This window comes from Equus caballus, chromosome 22 (genome assembly GCF_041296265.1).
Source record: "Equus caballus isolate H_3958 breed thoroughbred chromosome 22, TB-T2T, whole genome shotgun sequence".
In the NCBI taxonomy this organism is placed as follows: Eukaryota; Metazoa; Chordata; class Mammalia; order Perissodactyla; family Equidae; genus Equus; species Equus caballus.
Genome location: NC_091705.1, coordinates 28,018,063 through 28,033,100, shown reverse-complemented (window position 1 = coordinate 28,033,100; position 15,038 = coordinate 28,018,063). Strand labels below are relative to the sequence as shown.

General features: G+C 52.9%; 1 protein-coding gene and 1 long non-coding RNA gene across 7 annotated transcripts in view; one reads left to right on the top strand and one right to left on the bottom strand.

Annotated features, from left to right (window-relative positions):
- DLGAP4 (DLG associated protein 4) overlaps positions 1-15,038 on the bottom strand; it is a 202,286-nt gene that overhangs the window by 70,402 nt on the left and 116,846 nt on the right. For 4 of the 6 annotated variants that reach the window (XM_070247650.1, XM_070247652.1, XM_070247651.1 and 1 more), the window contains 4 exons: positions 14,378-14,619; positions 11,868-11,982; positions 9,231-9,281; positions 5,619-5,859 (listed from right to left, as the gene is read on the bottom strand). In XM_070247650.1, coding sequence (XP_070103751.1) covers positions 5,619-5,859; positions 9,231-9,281; positions 11,868-11,982; positions 14,378-14,619 — 649 coding nt within the window. The remainder of the gene's footprint in view (positions 1-5,618; positions 5,860-9,230; positions 9,282-11,867; positions 11,983-14,377; positions 14,620-15,038) is intronic. The other 2 variants (XM_070247654.1, XM_070247655.1) reach the window with 1 other exon arrangement.
- LOC111769998 (uncharacterized) lies at positions 15-6,826 on the top strand. The gene is made up of 3 exons (XR_002802884.2): positions 15-142; positions 834-921; positions 6,694-6,826. It is a non-coding gene; the product is annotated as an uncharacterized lncRNA (long non-coding RNA).

The window sequence follows — 15,038 nt, the reverse complement described above, 5'->3', positions numbered from 1 at the left end:
AATGGGAGATGGGCAGAGGAGGAGGCGGCTGGAGTGGGAGGGAGGGTTTTCTCTGTTCTTTCTGGTCTTTTTCATAGTCAGAGAGAGAGAGGAGGCAGGATGGGGCAGACTGAAGGGTGGGCACCGCCGTGTCCCCTCCCAGGTAGGTCCTTTGGCTGGGGAGGGGCATGTATATGCAGCCAAGCTGCTGCTTCCATCCCAGCTGGAGCTGACCCAGCCTGCCAATCACCTGCCAGAGCTATTTCTGGAATGTGGAATCTGGGTCAGAAAGGGGGGAGGGAGAAAGGGGGCAGCTGGGAAGCTGGCCAGCTCTGAGTAGGTGGGTGGGTGGGCAGATCCATGCCCTGGCCACCGCCACTCCAGAGGAGCCCCCGCCTTCCAGGCTCTCACTGCCTCAGTAACCGCCCCCCACATCTACCTACCTGCCTACAGATGGCCCGAGAGCATATGTACCCATGTGAGAGTGACAAAGAGCTTTCATGCCCCTCAGCAACATGGGAGCTCAAAACAGCCCTAGGCAGAGGACAGGGCCCGGACTGCTCACTCACTGGAGACATATGCTGAGGAGGGGGGCAGCCTTTTGAGCGGGGTGACCCTGCGGGGAGACAGTGGCAGAGTGTGGGTGTGCCCACGTGGAGGGAGGTGATGATGGGCAGGATTGACATGTATGGTTGGACAAGTTTTACATTGATTAAGGATGCTACCTATTAGGGGGGTGTTGATCACAACAAAGACATAATTGAATTATATACTTATTATGACAAACTTCTGGCAGATGGCAGTAAAGGACCTTATTCTAATAAAAATTGTACATCATGACAATTTTTCAACAGATGGCAATGAAATGTCTTGGGGGAGCGCCTTTTCCAAACCCAGCACAAAGGAACTGTTCTCATGCATCAGCTGCAGCTCTACACACAGGTTTGACAATTGGGTGGCTTTGGTTTTCTCTGCAAGGCAGGTGGGTTTACCTGATGAGTGTGAAGGGATCAGAGGTAGAGGAGAGAGGAGCAAGTATGTAGTGCTCACTCTGGAGCCCTGGAAGGAGGGCTGAATATTTCCCCCTGGGAAACGTGGGGGGTGAATTTTTTTGGTGGCTCCAATCTGCTAGGGCACAATTTCCTCACAGGTGTGGAGGTGGCACGAGCCTTGAAGGAGACACACATGTATGTGAATGCATGTGCAGGTCTATGTAGAGATGAGGTGTATATGTGTACAGGTAAGAATATCAGTGTGCGTGTGTTTTCATATCATATATAGGTATAAGAGAACAAAACTTTATGTATGTCTATAAGTAGGTGCATATGTGCACACATGTCTGGGTAGGTGTCAGATGTTGCTACATGATACTTTCTTGAGTGTCTTCGTTTGGGCTAAAGCTTTCAAACTTAGGATAATTGGAGCCCCACATCCCTACATTTAAAGCCCGATGCTGGATCATCCATATGCGATGTGCTGGGGGAGCTAGGTTTGATTGAATTTTTGGCGTCAATTCTCAATCATTCCCTGTATTCATGCCCTTTGCTATGTAACTGCAGTTTCTCCCACAAAAGGTGGAATGTATTTCCCTGGACCTTGGCTTTGGACTCATGTGACTTTTGCTTTGAGCAGCCAGATGTTAGCAGATGTGACACAGAGACTTGAAATGTGCTTATACAGTGGAGTCTGCCCTCTTAAACTCTTGCCATCATCATGAGAAGAGCACCTGGCTAGGGCGCTGATTCCAGGAGCACCTTTTGGTTCCAGGAGGGGGATGGAGGATATGCAGAGCAGAACCAGCCAACCTGCAAACTCATGAATGAGAACAAATGCATATTATTGTGTGTGCCACTGAAATTATGTGCTTGCTTGTTACACAGCATTATTGTGGTAATAGTTGACTGATACAAAAATTGGTACCAAGAGTGGGGTGTGTTAGCAACAAAAATGAAAATATGTAGCACTGGCTCTGGGACCAACTGGTGAGCAGTAAGTGAACTGTTACAGCAGGCTTGAAAAAAGGTGGCCCATATTATATAGAGACAAAACGCTTGGTAAAACTGTCAATCTACAGTAACTTGAAGAGAGCAAATGGATTTAAGCGAGATAGTTTCCAGGCAAAATGTTGAAAGCAAAAGCTGGCGCCTTTGGGCTACATTTGATAAGGACTTACGAGAAAGAGAGCAACTCATAAAAGATATAGGAGTGTTGCAGGGCACAGAGTGTTTAGAGGGAATATAGAGAGCCTAGAACTTGCTGAGTTGGAAAATTAATCTGTCAACTCTAGCCTCTCCTGCCAGTAAATCATTCTCAAATTAAGATAGAGCCTGGACAAAAGACAAAGATCAAACTAAGGTCATGGCCAGTTAAGACTCTAAAATAGTAAGGTACCATCTAGTAGATGCTCTCAGCTACTCAAAAAGGCTTCCAGAAAGCTTAAGAGGTTGGCCCCACAGAAGCTTGATGTACTCAAAGTAGTTATAATTGAGTCTAGAGACACTGGCATGACTCAAAAATAATTGTGGGTGTGGCTTTCGTTACATGGAGTTAAGTGGAATCAAATACATAGAAAACCCACAAAGTGTTTGAGGTAGGTACATGGCCAAAACTATGATCAGCTTAGGCTAAAGGGACTGAGACCATTCAAGGTATAAAAAGACATCTGGGTCCCTAACTTTCTTCAGGCAGGAGGCAGGCTAAGAAAGCTGTTCAGCTGCCCAAAGGACATATTCTTCAATGGTCTCTTTAGAAGTGGCCAAAAAGACTAATGGAAAAGGAAGGGTTTTCAGAGAGCAGAGCCAAGAGCTGTGGAAACCAATGGATTAGCAAGTCAACCCCAGGGAGGAAAGCTCGGGCCTAATCAAGGAACATTCCCAGAGTATTCACCCAACATTCGCCCAGAAGGACTCCAGAAGTGTCATGGATCAGTAAGTTTCTGAATTCCCTTTCTCTCTCTTTCTGAACGGGAGTATGAATTGCAGTTATCCTGTACATATTTTGCCAATGTATGCTGGATGTGTGGGGAGTTGGCAGGGCAGGTAGATAACTTTTTTTTTTAGATTTTAGGTCATTCAACCAAGAGGAGCCACATCCAGACCTGATATAGATCAGGAGATCTTGCTGTTATGACTAGAAGAGACTTTGGGAGGTCTTAAGTATAGGCGTATTTTCTATGTGAGAGGGGTGTGAATAAATGTGGCCAAGAGAGTGGACTGTAATAGAGTGAATTATTGACCCTGATTCTTCACTCCTCCCTCCATACTCCTTGCCATAGAAATACAGTTTTTTTACACAAAGGTGGGAGGGTATTTCTCCATCCTTTGTCTTTGAGCTCAATCATAGGACTTGCTTTAGCCAACAGGATTTTAGCAGATATTATGCAAGCAGGGGCCTTGAAATGTGCTTGGGTAGTTAGGCTTGCTCTCTTGTGTTTATGCCATCACCATGAGAAGAATATGCCCTGGCTAGGCCACTGACCCAGGACTCTTTGGTCGTAGGAGGAGGATGAGAGACATGTGGAGCAGAGCAGTTCCAGCTGACCCACAAACTTGGGAGCAAGAAATAAACGTCAGTTGTTGTGTTACAATAATTTTGTGGTTGTTTGTTAGGCAGCACTATTGTAGCAATAGCTGACCCATTCTCAGCCCATTCATGAGTGGTTGGGGTTGGGGGAGGTTGGTGAATGAGGGTTTATTTGAAGCAAATTGCTGAGGTGCTATATGTCCCCCCAGGCCTAGCTCATGCTTAGAGAACTTCTCATGAGCCTGATGATGTGGAGAAGCTGATCTTTTACTTGAGGTTCCTATGAGACTGTAGCAGACTGCCTGCGAGAGCCTGGCAGGGATCCCCTGGATTTGGGGGCCATAGAACTTGGGCCTCAACACCTGCTTGGACACCTCTGAAATGGAGGGGCTGGCAGGGCTACCTGTCACAGCAGGTCTAGGCGGAAGGCTGTAGCAGACCAGCCCATACTTTCACAGTTTCACAAGGCAAAGGCCTCATTTTCACACGGGTTAAGTGGGAGCCGAGAAAAAGGTAGGGCTGGAGTTGTCTTCAGAGGATTCTGCCCAAGATGCCTGCCTGGCAAGGCCAGGTCCCCTAGCAAAAGGAGGCTGAATGGGGAGGAGGAGGGAGACCATGGGATGGAGGAGGGAATAAGAAGCAGTGGCCTGGAGGGGAATTGCCCATGCCAGGAAAGAAGGCACCAGGAGGGCCCTGCAGGACAGGAGAAACTCCAAAAGCACCACCTAGAAGAAGGAGCCAGCATGTGGTATCTGTCATCCGCAAAGTCCTGATGTCAGACAACACCTGCACTAGCTGCCTCCCCCTCCCACCTGGAGGGACCAGAACAGCCACTGGTGAACAAGGAACAGAGAAGACACCGACCACCACACCCATTCCCCACTGCGGGCTTCCCAGCCCGAGCCATGTCCTAGCTGCAGGCGCAGGGGACTCAAGGTGGATGAGACCAAAGTTTTGAAATGAGACCAGACTGGACTCTTAATACTTGAAAGTGAAACTGTTGCTTAGGGTCTAAAAGTGACTGGAAAAGCTCGGGGATCTGCTCAGATACAAACCAGGGTTTGGAAGGCAATAGTGAAACAAAGTGGTTTCTTGCTCTGCCCCCTGCAAAGACCGGTTCACTCCATCAATGAGCTGGTTTCCTGTGTAGAGAATATCCATGGGACTCAGGCTCATTTATTTACCTCAAACACCAATTGAGCAATTGAAACAGCTGTCTCTCTTCCTACAACAATCCAACCCCAATTGCCTTTGATCGTCAGGAAGCTCAGAGTCAAGTGTGAGAACCAGTGATAACAGCCATCACCTGTCAGCTCCTACCACGTGCAAGGTCCTGCTTACACACTCTTATGCTCATTCTTATTTCATCTCCCCAAGAGCCCTCTGGGGTCTGGCTTATGCCTCAGTTTATCAATGGGGAAACTGAGATTCATGGAGGAGAACTAGCCAGCCAGAGTAAGCTCAAAGCTCTCTCTACCAAGCCAGAAATTGTCCTATGATTTTCCTTGGTCTTGATTTTCTTGATTTTCATGGCTTGCTCTGTGCAGGGTCCCCTTTATTCTCTGATCATGCATGGGTTATCTTCAGAGGGTTTAGAACAAGTATCAGGAGGGTTGTCCCTGACTGTGAATATGAGAGAAACCTGCAAACTCATCCTTTTGAGAAGGCTCAATGCAGATCCCATCCTCTCCCTGCAGGATCCCACCTCCCCAGAGGTTCACTTACCTGAACTAATCAAAACACGGAGGTAGGGCTTCCGAAAGCCCTGCCCACCAGCGGGTGACTGCTCTGAGCCAGCACCTGGACAGTCAGGGGCAACCGAGCATCTGCAAGCTGCAGCCTTCTCCAGTCCCCGCACCCCCACCACCAGTGGTGACGTCTGCCTCTGTGAGCCCCATTTGAGCTCCGGTTCTCTGGTTGGTGGGAAGTTCAGCCCCAAGACCTCATGCTTTTGCTCCTAACCGTCTCTTTAGTCTTGGCCAACCCACCACGGATTCTTCTGCAGCATTTTCAGCGGCTGGCCCACCAGGAATTGTCTCTGGGGTCCCCTCGCTAAATAAATAAATAAATAAAATTAATTAATTAAAATAAAGCCCTCTCCCCATCACAGTACTCACTTGGAAGTGTGCGACTGTTGCTGAGGCTGCCGGTGCTGGGCGGTGGGGAGAGGGACTGCAGGGAGACACTGTCCTCCTCCTGCGAGCAGCCCGCCTGGATGGCACGCAGGTAGCTGTGGCTGCGGGAGCGGAAGTAGCTGGGCAGGGGCAAGTCCAGCGCCTCTGCCGCGGCCGACTCAGCCTCGCTGCAGGCCGACTCACAGGCCGCCTCGTACTGGTCACTCAGATCTGCCTCCCGTACCTGTCCAGGCAAAGGCCGGTGTCAGGGGCCAGCTTTGCCCATCCTGGAGGGACGGGGAGCTTGGTGGTCAGCTCAGCTGCAGGGCTGGAGAGTCTGTGGGGCCTCCACTCAGCCCACCTTCCCCTCCCATCTCACTCAGGGTAGAGGATGAGCAGATGGAGCCCTTAAGAAATATACAGCCCCTCTCAACCTCTCAGGGCCTCAATTTCCCCATCCCTACAACGGAGAAGAGATTATTAAGGATGGTTTCTAGGATACTAACTAGATTATATCTTGTGCATCCACACTGAGGGATTGATAGATTTTGAGGTCACATCTGAATTCAGTGGGAAAGAAGGGTATAATCAATTAGTAATGTCTGGCCTGAATGTTGGAATGGGTGGTGGCAATAGGTGTGCTAGATATTTACCATCTATGGCCCAATTCCTTCATTTTTACATGCAGAGAAACTGAGGGGAAGACACTTGCCAGGGGTACCCAGTGAGTAAGTGGCAAAACCAACACTCTAAATATATATTTAAGGAAGATTAATCTAGCCCTGGTGTAGTGAATGGATGTTGGGGAGGGATCCAGAATGGAGGCAGAGGCCAGAGATGAAGCTTATGTAATAGTCTGGTGAGAGAAGATAAAACGGGAATGAGGGTAGTGGCAGTGAGGATTGATTAGCAATGTCTGCCATCGGCAGTATGGAGAATGGCAGCACGTATGCTATTTGCCATCTCACATCTAGTTCAGCCTCATCGAGATGGCTTCTTTTTTTTTTAATCTTTTTTTTTTTTTCCTGCTTTATCTCCCCAACCCCGCCCTGTACACAGTTGTATATCCCACTTGCAGGTCCTTCTAGTTGTGGGACGTGGGACGCCGCCTCAACGTGGCCTGACAAGCGGTGCCATGTCCGCGCCCAGGATCTGAACCCTGGGCCACCACAGCAGAGTGCGCGAACTTAACCACTCGGCCACGGAGCCGGCCCCAAGATGGCTTCTAACTGTCCCTCCAGAGATGACCATCCAAGATCCTGCAAATCTGCAGCTGGAGGTGTGAGCATAAAGGGCCTCACCATGCATACACTCTCCAAGGGTTCTAGAAGGTTCTATATGACCCATGTCTCAGGCTGTGTTGGTAATTGGGAATCACAAAGTATATGCTGAGGAGTCAGCTGGCCAAAGATGGACACTGGGTGGACGTCCTGGGAAAGGCCTGGGCTAGATGGGAGGGGACAGAAATTGACTGAGCACCATGTGGAGGAAAAGATGGAGCTGGGCTTGGGGCCAGCTTTGCTCTGGACCCGGCTGTGTGACCTCATGCCATCACTACCCTCTGGGTCAGTGTTTCCTATTCTAAATGAAATAGAATGCCTGTTACTTGTCTGACACTGCATCAGGTCAAATGATTAGATGGGTCGTCACCCGATTTGGAGGGTATGTTTGGAAAGGTCTAGATCTGCACTGTCCAATACAGTAGCAACTAAACACGTGTGGCTATTTAGGTTTAAATTAATTAAAATTAAATAAAAGATTCAGTTCCTTAGTCACACTAGCCACGTTGCACTTGCTCACACTACCTCATTGGAGACTGTGGGTTACAGAACGTTTCCATCATGGCAGAAAGTTCCACTGGGCACTGCTAATAAGTTAAAATGTAGGCCATGTTGCATACCCAAACTTCACTTGGAGGGGATATAAAAGAGATGGGTGTTTGTCCTCCCAAGCTGCAAGCTGAAGTATATTGGGAGGCCCTTGCGACTGCCCAGGGCAGTGAGGTCTTGCGTTGGGACTGCACAGTAACAGCACAGGTCTGGAACTAGATTGCCAGAGTTTCAATCCCGGGACAATCATTTCCTCGAAATATGAACGTGGGCAAGTCACTTAACTGCTCTGCGCCTTAGTTTTCCCATCTATAAAATGGGGGCTAATTATAGACCTGATATTTTGGTAAAAGATTGGCACCCGAGTTAACATCTGTTGCCTATCTTCCTTTTTTTCCCTTCTCCTCCCCGAGGCCCCCCAGTATGTAGTTGTGTATTCTAGCTGTAGGTCCTTCTGGCTCTGCCATGTGGGACGCCGCCTCAGCATGGCCTGACATGTGGTGCTAGGTCTGCACCCAGGATCCGAACTGGCGAAACCCTGCGCCACTTAAGCAGAGCATGCAAACTTAACCACTCAACCACCGGGCCAGCCCCTATGGACCTGATTTCATGGGACTGTTGTCAAGATTAAAGGTGATAATTCATATCATGTGCTTAGAATAGTGTCTGTGAGAGGAAGCACCTGGTAACCTGTACTTATTATTACAGGCAGCTCCATGGGGTGAGTGCAAGGATTTATAAATGTTGGTTAAGATGCTCCCAAGCTTGGGGTGGGGGGAGGGTTGGCCACCTGGTCAGTGCTGCTGGGAGGTGTATCATTGAGGACATACTGTGTGCAGAGAATTGCCCTGGAGGTTTTCTATATGAACATATCACACCTTACCTTGAGCCTGCTGAAGTTAGGGGAGGAAGAGGTCACCTGGCCCACTGTGGGCTCCCCAAAGTCCCTCTGGAATAATGTGTTCAAGAGCAACTATGACATGGGTGGAGGCACATAAGGCATCCACAGCTGGCATCAGGAAGTGTGGGGCCAGTCCTAGTTTTGCCCCTGGAGGATGAGTGGCCTTGGACAAGTCCCTGGCCCACTCCTGGCCACGATGAGAGGTTGAGCTCAGAGCACCTTTCCTGCCCCACTTTCTGTCTTGGTGCTGGGGCCTGGGAGGGAGGAGAGGGCCACTTCCTCGGCAGGATGGGTGTGAATGGGAGGGGGACACCCTTAAGGCAGCCAAACAGTGCCAGGACGGGCACCACCTCTTTTGTATACCAACTTTTGTAAAATTGAAAAGTCTCTGCACTCATTCCAACACCTCAATGTCCTTAAAGGTCTTGTTGGAGCCCAAGAAAGGGGAAAAGTCAGGGGATCAGGGGGCTTGGACCTGGAGGTCAATACCACCAGCCCCCAGCCCTCGACCTGTCCACATAAAAGTCTCCCCAGACCTTTCCCAGGCTTTGGGGGAGGTGAGGAGCGAGGGAGCCAGAAGACTCTCAGGGAATACCTCTCCTTCTCCTGGGGTTATTTCTTGTCCCATCGATAGATTCTAGCTCATTCTTTCCCATTTTTGAGAAGAGGAAACGGAGGCAGAGAGAAGTGAAGTGATAGGACCAGGGAGTGGGCGGTAAGGGCACCAACGTGAGCCACAGCTCCATCCTCACCAGAGGTGGCTTTCCTGGTGCTGGCTCTGCTTGTACCTGCCCGGGCTGGGGGCTAGGACCGCTCAGATGCCAGGCCTAAGACCCAGCCCTGGACTCTGAGGTTGGGGTACAAGGGAATGGCAAACATACTGACCTGCTGCTCATGGCCAAACAACTGGGGGATCAGGGAGGCCTGTCCAAAAATCTGCAGGGAAGAGAGGGGGAGGGTTATGGGGAGACCAAGGCTGGGGCTGGAGCCTGGGAGGGGTGTTCAGGCTCGGCTGCAAGAGAGGTTGTGGTTGGCTCATCTAACCTCCTCCCCAGACTGGCTGGGGCCCAGGTGCTAGGAGGTCTCACTTGGCTTCCCCTAGGGATGGGAGGTTCACTCCTTCTGGGACTGGGCATTGCTGAGGACTTGTAATCTGCTGTTTACAAGTCTTCCTCTTGGTCTGGTCCCTGGGGCCATAGATGCCCTGTCTGCTGCCTCTCACCTGGGCAGGCAGCCCCCCAGGATCTACAGATGAGGGACAGAGCCCAGAGCTTTCTCTTCCCTGGTCAGGGCCTACACAGTCCAGTGCATGGTGGGAGGGGGCTCCTTCTGGTAGGAGTTGAGGTTTCAGAGATACAGCCAGAGCTGGCACATCTTTGATTTTGGGGTCATAGATGTAGCTCAGGTCATTCAAACTTGTGGGGGTGAGGGTTTGGGGGGTTAGAGGAGAGAGCTGGGGGTGGCCAGGGGGTAGTGGGAGAGACCTGCTGGGGTCCCCAGCCTGGCTGATTCCATGTGCCTTTTTGTGTGCCCAGAGGATAAAAGTATCCCATGTGCTAGGAGCAGGCAGAGCATAGAGATGGGGTGTGTGAGAGAGACAGACAGACCCAGAGAGAAACATGGAGATGAGACACAATAGAGAGTCAGGGAAAAACGTGAACGAGGGGAGATAAAAACAGAAGGAGACGGATACAAACAGACGGGAAGACAGAGCTGACAGAACATGGGAGAGTGGGAGACAGAGGGAGGGAAGTTGTCCACTCAGCAAACACCTACATGCCCTGTGCCACATGCTGGGGACACTGTGGGGAACAAGACAGTAAGGTCCCTGCCTGCAGGGAGCTCCAAGTCTTAAGAGTGAGAGAGACGCCACGTAGATAAGCAAACAAATAATTCCAGATAGTGATAAGTACTGTCAGGAAAGTTAAGCAAAGAAAGGGGACAGCATCCTGGGAGGTTCCTTTAGACAATGACAGGGCAGGCTCCTCTGAGGAGGGGACATTTGACCCAAGACTGAACACAGAGAAGAGCCAGCTGTGCAAAGAGTCGAGAGAAGAGTGCTCCTGGGAAAGGGAACAGCAAATGCAGTGAGCCTGGGGCACGAATAAGGTGTGTGAGGAGCAGAAAGGAGGCCACTGTGGCTGGAGCAGGGCGAGCGACAGAACAAGTCGGACGTCACATCTGAGAAGGAGGCAGGGCCTCACAGGTCTGAGTAAGGACTCCAGCTTTCACTAAGGGTGAGGTGGGAGCCATGGGGGAGTCTGGAGCAGGGGCATGGCATGATCTGACTTCCATCTTTCACAAGCTCCCTCTGGTGGCTGAGAAAAGATTGGAAGCGGCAGGCATAGGGGCCAGGACAACCATTCAGGTGAGACTTGGCGAGACCTGGATAAGGCTGGCAGGGGCAGAGGGTCCCATGGCTGGGGCGCTCTACCCCTCCCCACATCTAAGGCCAGTCTCTTTGGGGTCTGGGAATGACAGTGCTGAGGGTGAGGGGCTGCAGAGGGCTTGGCCAGGCCAAGAATAATGGAGTGGTGAGGAGCTGGGACCCCAGAGCCTTCCAGTTCTAAGCAGTCCATTAACGCGGGCCACAGGGCTGCACAGTGGGACCCGGAGAGGAGGCTGAACTGCACCTGTCTCCACTGCCTCACTGTGCTACTACTGGCAGGTGTCTGCCCTCTCTGGGCCTCGTCTCCCCATCCACACCAGGGGGAAGCCCTCAAGCTTTTGCTGGTCTGCCCTTGCAAATCCTAAAGTACTGTGCACACAGCAGGGGCTGGGGTCCAGGGGTGGGGTCCCTGCCCAGCTTTGCCTCCTCCTCGCTGTGTGACCTCACCTATCTGAGCCTCAGTTTCCTCATCTGTGAAAAGGGGATATGGATACTAAGGCACCCTCTGGGGGTGGCTGTGAGGGTTCAAGGACCTGATGGCTGAGAGAATTAAAAGTGCAGCACAGTGTGCTTATCGCTGTTAGTGGCAGAGTTGTCTGGGCCTGGATGTCCAAGTTTCCATGGAGCAGGTGGGACAGAGAGGTCCAGAGTGGACAAGCAACTTGCCTGACGTCACACAGCAAGATGACGATAATACCCGTAAAGGTAGCTACCCTTAGCTGAGCATATTATGGTCATTATCTCCCTGATTCCTCACAGCCCTTTGAAATAGGAATTGTCACCCTTCTGTGGTAAATCAGGAAACTGAGGCTCAGGGAGGGGGTGACTTGTCCTGGGTTCATATTGTCAGTGACAAGACTGGGACTCAAAGCCAGGTCTCCCAGGTCTCCTCTTCTCAGGGCATCTGGATCTACAGCAGCAGAGCAGCCTCTCTGTGTCTCCAGCCACAGGACAGTCAACGGGGCAGAGATACACACACAGGCAGCTTTGGGAACAATGACTGAACAGAAGCACAGTGCAGACATCTGGGGACCACTCAACAGGGGATGGGCCTGGACGTCTGACTGTCTTCTCTTGGGTAGGAGTCGGGGCTCTCCCAAGCCCACTGACCTTTTGGCTGCCTCTCCCCTCACCTGGCTGATGCAGCTGGAGTCGTTGAGGCTGTCGCTGACGGGGTTGTAGTCCTCCTCCCAGCTCGGACACTTGGAGGGCAGCAGCATGTCCACTGAATCCAGGCGGTCCAGACTCCTGGTGGTGGGGAGGAGCAGACAAGGCTCAGACCATCCATTGTTCAGCCTGGGAAACTGAGGCCCAGAGAGGAAAAGACTGGCCAAAGTCATTCAGTGGCAGAGGGAAAAATGGGAGTCACTGCCAGCCCAGGTAGTGTCGGGGGTGATGAGCAAGGGGAGAGCTCCCAGCTTTTGAAGCCCTTGTGAATCTGGAGGGTGCAGGCCGCCCTCTCATGTCACATCCGCTGCTGCCGCCAGGTGGCAGCACAAGCTTGCTTTTGACTATCTCAAACCAGAGGCAGCTCACACCAGCCCAATTCTACAGCCCCCTCCCTTGCAGATCTAGGGCAATTCCAGGGCTGGACAGAGGAGGTAGGTCAAGCCCAGAGCCCTGACCTCAGGCTAGGGCTGCCCAAAGGACATCAGTTTCAACATGATGTCCAGGTGGCCTCCACCAGGCCCCAGAAGAGTCACCACTTCACCCTGGCTCTTCAATCCTTCTCGTATCTACCTGACCCTGGGTCTCCTCCCACCACTGCTCTAAAGATAAGGTCCAAGAAGTCAACAGCTCGGGCCCTTGACACGGACAGGCTTGGACTGGAACCCAGCTTCCTCACCGGGTTACCCTGGGCAAGTCATCAGCGATTGCTTAAGTCTCAGTCTCTTCACCAATAAAGGGGATGACACTGTGCCTGCCTGCTTGGGGTGTGATGAGGATTCAGTGACGCAGACTGAAGTGCAGGGGGGCAGGCACAGAGCCCACGGTGCAGCAAGTGCTGACAGATGGCGCCCATTCTGTTACTACTACTCTTATTGTTGACTCCCTCTCATTCAAGCCCTGTGTCCTGGTCCTGCCCACATTTCCACCTCAATGCCCCCTTCATAGAATTGTAGGATCTCAGGACCAGAAGGGTCTTAGAGATCATCCAACTCAGCCCCCTCACTTAAAGATGGGGAAACTGAGGCTCAGAGTGGGACAGACCTGGCACTGGCCAGCAGTGGCCTGAATTCCCAGGTGGAGGCCACTACTCTGCCTTCTTTCCCAGCCAGTGCGACTCTGGCTTCTCCAAGGGCACTGCCCCCGCAGCCCCCCAGGGCTACTGTCAGACCTGCTCTCTTCCCTCTGTCGCAGTCCCCCCAGGTTACGTCCAGCCTGAAGTCATGGCTCATGCCCCGAGTAGCTAAAGGCCTAGGACTAAGTTTTCCTTTAACTCTTCCAAAGCTTCGTTTGTTTGTTTCTGAGTTGCCTTTATTTCTTCTCCTCGGTGGACTTGGAATCCCCTCTACTAAGTTTTGCCTGTTTGGTGCCTCATTCCCTAGACTTTCTGCAACTCTCCTCTCAGTCCTTTCTGTTCTAATCCCCACGCTGACTTCTCACCCCTCTCTCTGACAGTTTAATCGGTGCTTTCTGTGTGCAGGCATTTCATTCGTTCATACTTTCACTAACTCTTCCAAGTCGTAGAGCAACAGGACGGGGCGGGAACGGTGGGGTTCCAGCCAGGGATGGGACTGTCTGTTTCCTTTGACTTCTGGGTCCTCGCCCCTCCCCAGTCTTGGAGCTGACCACAGGGATCAATTACAGGGGCAAGGGCAGAGGGGGCTCTGGCCTTCTCTGGGCAGCGCTGGCACAAGTGGTGGGCTCACTAAGGGCAGGATTCTCTGAACCTGAAGAAGAGGGTCCCCTGGGGCAGGTCCCCTGTGGGCATGGAACTCACCTGGGGGTGTGGCTTCTGCAGGCAGCGTTTACCCCGGGCCAGTCTCTCTAGAGAGGCTCTCCTTACTGTTTACCAAAGGATGGGGCTCATCTGTGATCAGGACTTAACGGGGGGGGGGGGGGGGGAGGAATTATGGGGTGGCTCACCAAATGGCGGGGCTCTCTAGAGTCAACTCCTCAAAGTGAAGGGGCCAATCTAAGAACGAGGATCTCAGGGAGGAAGCTAACCTAAAGCCGGGTTCACCTAGGGAACCTGGATCATTGCGCGCGCCGGTTCACCTGTCTCTGAGGCTAGAAGGCAGGATCCATCTGTGGGGTCGCACTCTCGCGGGCTGCGAGGTTCCCAGGGGCTCATACCCGGGAGGGGCTCATACCCGGGAGGGGCTCACCTAGGAGGCAAGGCCTGCCTGTGGGCGGGGCTTGCGCGTGCGGAAAGAGGCTTTCCCAGGGAAAAGCTCACGGAGGGCGGGGCTCACCGGAGGGGCGGGGCTCCCATGGGGCGGGACTCCCTTTAAGGGAGTGGTCCACTTAGGGAGCAGAACTCACAAGTGGTCAGGACTTCTTGTTGGCGGGGCTTCCAAGGGGCAGGACTCACTTGTCAGCAGAGACCTCCCGGGCAGGACTCGGACGTCCGACAGGCTTTCCCAGGGGCGGGGCTGGCCTGGGGGCGGGGCTCTAGGGGGCGGGGCTGCGCGTTCACCTGCGGGGGTTGCTCTGCTCTCCCAGCGACTGCTGCGTGGCCCTCAGGTAACTTTGGCGCCGAGCCGCCGTTTTGGGTGAAGGCTTGGGGCTGCCGCCGGACTCGTCGCTGTCCTCGTCGCCCATGGCCTTGATGTAGCTGCCGCTGCGCATGCGCCGGCACGGGATGGGGCCCTCGGCCGCGGCGTCCGCCTCGCGCGGGGACAGCAGCGCGGTGCTCCACTCGCCTCCGCCGCCGGGCACCTGGGGATGGGCAGACAGGCCTCAGCGAGGATGGCGCGGGGGGCAGCGCACAGCCCAGCGCGCCGCCGGCAGCCCGTCCTCGGGCGCATCACCTGGGAAGTGAGCCGACGATGAGAACCCTCAGCTCGAGGCCCTGAAGCCCCCTCGCTCCCCACCTCGGAGAGTTCAGTCTTGGGCGCTGGGTACTGCCATTGAAGGCTCCCTGCAGTACGGCGGAGAGCTGGGCTAGGAAGGATACCTGGGTTCCAGAGCCGGCTCTGCCACTGCTTCACTGTGTGGCCTTAAGCAAGTCCCTGCCCTCTCCAGCCACAGATTTCTCCCTGGATGCCAGGCTGGCTGTGCCCTAGCAAAACTGCCCAGGGCACATGAACGCAATGGCCTCCACTGTTGCTACCCTCCTGAACACTGTTGTGCTCCCT